The 6000-nt window shown below is 39.4% G+C and overlaps 1 protein-coding gene across 3 annotated transcripts in view; it reads right to left on the bottom strand.

Moving 5' to 3' along the window:
* Nucleotides 1-1361: 1361 nt before the first annotated feature.
* SETDB2 (SET domain bifurcated histone lysine methyltransferase 2) overlaps nt 1362-6000 on the bottom strand; it is an 89374-nt gene continuing 84735 nt past the window's right edge. For all 3 annotated transcript variants that reach the window (XM_058685887.1, XM_058685882.1, XM_058685873.1), the window contains 4 exons: nt 5726-5792; nt 4968-5108; nt 3883-3954; nt 1362-2172 (listed from right to left, as the gene is read on the bottom strand). In XM_058685887.1, coding sequence (XP_058541870.1) covers nt 1991-2172; nt 3883-3954; nt 4968-5108; nt 5726-5792 — 462 coding nt within the window. In that variant the 3' untranslated portion in view covers nt 1362-1990. The remainder of the gene's footprint in view (nt 2173-3882; nt 3955-4967; nt 5109-5725; nt 5793-6000) is intronic.

Here is a 6000-nt window from a genome sequence, read left to right as displayed (position 1 = left end):
GTGTGTATGCGAGCAGGGGAGGGACAGAGAGAGGAGAGCGAGAATCCCAAGCAGGCTCCATACTGTCAATGTGGAGCCCTACACGGGGCTTGAACTTAGGAACTGTGAGATCTTGACCTGAGCACAAATCAAGAGTCAGACACTTAACTGACTGAGCCAGGCAAGCACCCCTCCTCCTACCCTTTTCGATGTAGCCGCCTCTCTAGGTCTATCGGTGGAAGACCTGTTCTGCCAGTCTTCAGGTTGTTTTCACAGAGAGTTGTAGTACATACGCTTGTTGCCTTGGTGTCTCCCTGGGAGGTGAGCTCAGGATCTTTCCTAATCTGCTATCTTCCTTGACTCCCTCCTGTAGTTTCTTAAATGCTTGGGTGATTCTGATGTGCAGCTGAATTTAAAAGCCACTAGATTGGGGCGCCTGGGTGGCGCAGTCGGTTAAGCGTCCGACTTCAGCCAGGTCACGATCTCGCGGTCCGTGAGTTTGAGCCCCGCGTCAGGCTCTGGGCTGATGGCTCGGAGCCTGGAGCCTGTTTCCGATTCTGTGTCTCCCTCTCTCTGCCCCTCCCCCGTTCATGCTCTGTCTCTCTCTGTCCCAAAAATAAATAAAAAACGTTGGAAAAAAAAAATAAATAAAAAAAAGCCACTAGATTTAGATTTTTGTCACTCAGGTAATTATGAATTCAGCTAGGGTTGCCCTTAAAACAGGAATGGACATGTACTTTTCACCTATATCTTATTCTTCATTCAGTGGATATTTTTTGAGTACTTAAAACGTGTGAGACACCATGCTGGGGACTTGGATCAAACTCATTTTGCAATGTGGCATTATTGTGTATCAGAGTAGTGTGGTAAAAAGAAATATGAATGTCAGGTTTTCAGGGATCAGATTTGGTGCATAAAAATCCAAATTGTTTTGTCAGAGAAAAGTCTTAGTGATTGTTTTTCATTCTTGTGTATTCCAGCTGATGTTCTTTTGTGGTCATTTTAAATTGAAATACTTATTTTAAAGATGATATACCCCCATGTAGTGACTGCAGCCAAAAAGAAATTTAAAAAGCAGACTTTGTCGGGTCACCTATGTGATTGTCAGTGAAGCGTCTGATTCTTGATTTTGGCTCAGATCATGATCTCACGGTTCGTGAGTGTGAGCTCCACTTCTGGCTCTGTGCTGACAGCATGGAGCTTGCTAGAGATTCTGTCTCATTCTTTCTCTGCCCCTCCCTTGCACGCGCAGTCTCTCAAATAAACAAACTTTAAAAACCCAAAAATAAAAAGCAGACTTTGTGATGACAGGTAAATTTGGTATAAGTGGAGTAAAATATTCAAATTTACTTTATCTGAGTCATTATGAGCTGGAACTAGTCTCAAAGGATAATAACAGTTTATGCATTTATTGAGCATCATAGGTGCTGGGAATGTGTTGAGAGCAAATCACAGGAATAGTGAGATTTTGCCCTCAGAATTTATACCCTAATGGTGGGATGTAAGATACAATGGGTTACCTTGGGAAGTGATCTCAGAGGGAAGAAGGGGTAGATCTGGTGTAATGAGATCTGCAGGCAGAACAGGCAGAGAAAGGAAACAGAGTAGTTAAGGCTTCACAGCAGGACAAGCAAAGGCCCTGGGGGGAGCCTTTACTTCCAGGAGCATCTTGTATGTTATTGAAGTCAACTTAGATCACTGGAGTGGGGGAAGCATGGGAGGCAATGCACCAGCATGAAGCCACCATCGGACTTTCAGGGCAGAGGGTGGGAGAGATGGGAGGTATAATCTAATTTACTCAAGTAGAATCTGAGAAACATTTTGTTGGAGAACAGAAGTGAGATGATAAGAGGGAGGCAGTAAATACCCAGTCAGGCATGAAATGTAGGGACAGGTAAGAGTTGATGAGGATTGAAGTTTGAGGACCAGAGAGACCTGAGAGGTGTAGGTCTAAAGATGTGTGGCTTCCACAGGTTAGATCTTCCGTTGGCAGCCTGCTTGCAGCTGAGCCTCATGCCTGGCCCAGGAAATAGTAATCCTTAGAAGACCCGGAAGATACTGAAGTAGAACTTGACCTAAGTTCTCTATCTTCTTGAAGAGACCGCAAGGTTTTTTTTAAGTCCTGAAGTCCTTCGATCTCTTCCTTTAGTTGCTTCTGCCTTTCTTCACATTGATCAATTTTATTCTCTATTGCTGTGATAAGAAATGAAATGATTTCAGGTTGGTAGTTTTATAAACAATGGACTATTTCTAGCCCCTTTTACATGCAAGTGCACAGTAGTGCACAGTGCTGTGCAGAGGGCCTGGTTCTTATATGCCTTTTCTTCCTCTTCTAATTCAGGATAGAATTCTAGTATTTATCACATACAGCTGGTCAGTACATCTTTAGAGCTTGACTCCCTATTGTATATCTTTGAGAACTCAAAAGCAGAGACTGTATTATCTTCATGCTACACTATATCTGTTAAGTGGAGAGAGCATGTGTGTAGAATAGCAAGGTTGAGGGCAAATCATTTATAAAATTGCATCCAATTTTTAATGTTATGTAAAAGCTTTTGATTTTAGGAATAGGAAGGCTTTTATTGTGGAAACAGGCTCTGTAAATAACAATATTACTCAGTGACAATGTCATTTTTTGAAAACTTAGAAGTTGAAGAATATTAAAACGCACACATACATAATCTTTCTCTAGAATACCTGTAGTTAACTTTCTTGAACATTAGGCTAAATTAAGCAAGATGAGATGTCAAAAGTTAGGCCTTTTAAGTTCTAATGCAATTCCAAATAACGCCTCCTCTTGGTGCCCCACACCTCCCAAATACTACACTGTAATGTGTATACTCTCAACCTGTGCAAGTAGTAACAGGTGCTAGAAATGTAACTTTTGTATGAAAGTCTCCTACAAAATTAGGCTTAAAAAATTTTTTTAAAGGCTGCTTTAAAAAATATGTGGATACTCACATTAGCAGTATGCATTCTCAAGAGACTATTAAAGGATATGCTGGTTTTTCTGATTAAAAATGTAATACAGAATTTGAATGGAGTGTAGGGCACAGTGTACAACTTTAGGGGGAGCTATTTACACCAAATTCTGTGCGAATGTGTGTCTCCCACTCTGGCCAGGATGTGCAGTGCCCAGCCTGTCCAGCTGTGTGGGGCAGCTTGAGAGAGAGGTTGATCAGACTCATCAGTAAGTGGAAATTTAGTCAGTTTTGAAAGCATGTTAATGGTACAAGGACCTACTCAGTAAATGGTTGATGTATTATTAACATACAATGTCATATCAGTTTCAGGTATACAATATAATGATTCAATAAAACCTTTCTGTAAAATAGCAACCATTTAAGTCTCTGCCCCCTCCAGGCTTTCTTCTTTTTCAAAAGTTTCTTGACTTTTTTCTTGCTCATCTTTTTTTCTTGAAACTTGAGAATAAATGAATTACAACCCTCCTTCCCTAGTTAGATTTGAAGATTAATACCAAGAGAATTAAAATTTGTACACATTAAGTCCAGGGAGGGAGTCAAGCAGCCATGGAGTTTATTACAGCCTTGCTGCCTCACCAGTTCCTGCTGAGTCCTGAATAAGGGGACCGAATACCTCCCATTTTGCAATCATTTAAAAAAGTAGAAACAAAAAATGGAGTTTTTACTGATTACTAAGATACTGTGTATATGTGGAAAATGTAATGTGGCACTGTCCAGCCACTTACAGAGAACGATGGTTTCCATTTGGGTGCACTTTTTCTGTTGTATGTGTGAGTGAGGGGTCATAATGCTTTGCAATGGGCTTTTTCATTTAATAAGACAAAATTCTTCTGAAATAGGATTTTTATCTGCTGCATAGTAGTGTATTACTTTAATATATATATTTACAAACTGTGCTGCTCAGTTATAACTCACGTACCTGTTTGAAAATTTACAAATGTGTCTTCAAACAATCTACTGTCAAAAAGTGAAGTCCCAATTTCTTCATAGTCTGTAGGGAGAAAAACATTTTCAGTTTTAATTTAAATAATTTATGTAGGCAGAAACACCTTACAAAGTAACCCCAAATAAGGAAAAGTAACCAGAGCAGCCAAGCACTGGGAACTGTGGTATCTGTCAGAATCAGACTGCTGAAGCAGCAGTATCCCCTGGGGACGTGTTAGAAATGCAAATTCGTGGCTGGGTGAGGCCCAGGTACGTGTTTTAACAAGCCCTGCAGGGATTCTGAGAGGCAAGTTCAAGTTTGAGAAGTGCTTGGTCTAAAGTAAAGAAATGAATGAAAGAATGTCATGAGTGAGCTTTTGGAAAGGTCTTCATAATTTCACTTTTTGATTTTGTCGTGTTGAAAATAATCCCTCTCAGATAATCATATACTTTACATTGTTGCCTGGAGTCTAGACTTGTCGAGCTTTTCCTTGTAAGATAACTCCATTTATCACGAAGTTTAGAAGCTCACGGTGTAGGTTCTAAGAAGGCAAAGTGGCTATACACTGCGTATACAAATGGAACTTTGGCTTCCCAGACAGCTTTTTTACAAAAGGTCACATCTAACTAAATGAAACATCAAAGCCTTACTTTTCCTTCAGTGAATTTTGAGTTAACATTATAAACAGAGATGTAAGGAATAGAATTTGAGTCAAATCAAAACTAAATGCCATTTTCAGATGTTGGCAACAAGTTGTTGGCTGTATGACTGCGTGTGGTTCTGAACATACCTATCCTGTTGAGGGGGGGGGGTCACTCTCAGCTACGCACTTCTGGAAAGTACATCGAAACTTTCAGGGCATCAGGGTGCTTTTGACTGCATAAGTTTCTGAATTACCCACATCCTACTGATTTATTATAAACAGGATCTCTAGAGATCTGAAGCATTGAATTGTATCAAAGAATGAGATAAGGCAAAGAAAAAGAAACCACACAGAAGGAAAAGGTGCACTTTTTGTTTTGTTTTACAGGTAGGTTTGTGGGAAGCCTCTACATGTAGAAATGTTGCTATTTCAATACCTGATTCGGAAGCAGTCTCATCCATGAGTCTTTCTTGAATCAAATGAAGTTTGTCTAATATTTCTTCAAATAAATCATCAAGAAGCCCCACTTTCTTACATTTCTTAAGAAAATCAGTTTTCACACTTGATCTAATTGCATCTAAAAATAAGAAACACATTTTAGAAGGAAATAGTCTCAGGGCTGCTATCATCAATCCCTATGTGGTCACTTTTGCAGACCTTGCCTAGTGATGGAGGAGCACAATTAGTAAGATAATAAATACAGCACCTTTGTCTTTTAATCGTAATTTTCACCATACCTCATTTTTTTCCCTAGCTGAAACAATGAATGTTACAACTAATTCTGTGAATCAAGAGGATTTTCTAAAATTTAGTTTCAAATCTTTGATAGCCTCCTGTCATGATGGAATGTCTATGTTTCCTTGACAGGAACCTGTCATTACTGGCTTCAGCTTCCTGGGGGGAGTGGAGGGTACAGTGCAAGGGGCAGCGTGTCACTGGATTCTGAGCTCAGGTAACCCTGGCTTCTAGATCAGGAAGTATATCCTTTCTTTGTACTAAGAACAATGGACCATCCCTACCTAAGATTACTTTGATCTGCTGGCCTTATGATAGAGTGGGCAGCTACGATAAAAGGTTCCTATTCTAACAATTACCACAAGTCCAGAAGAATAAAGTGATACCAATTTTGAAAAAAATGAGTCTTCATTGTTATAAGTATTGTAAGTCATATTTGTTACAAAATTTATAGCAAACCTGTGTGTCTGCTGTCCTCTTCCTTCATTTCTTGTATGAATCTATTGAGTGTCATTGTTTCAGATGGCTAGAGGGAGAGAAGAATCAAGATTACACTTACTGTTGGCATTTAATGTTGCGTAAAATGAAAACCAATGTTTTGTTGCATGTAATTCATCAATATGCCCATGGTGAAAATCATGCCCCATATTCATTGATAGTTTACATGTAAACATCAAATGTATTTTTGTATAACAAAACATCAAGAGTTGTGACTAGTTCCTGTTGTATAAACA

This window comes from Neofelis nebulosa, chromosome 1, assembly GCF_028018385.1.
Source record: "Neofelis nebulosa isolate mNeoNeb1 chromosome 1, mNeoNeb1.pri, whole genome shotgun sequence".
In the NCBI taxonomy this organism is placed as follows: Eukaryota; Metazoa; Chordata; class Mammalia; order Carnivora; family Felidae; genus Neofelis; species Neofelis nebulosa.
Note: the sequence above shows the minus strand (reverse complement) of the source record. Positions and strands in the feature narration are given on the sequence as shown.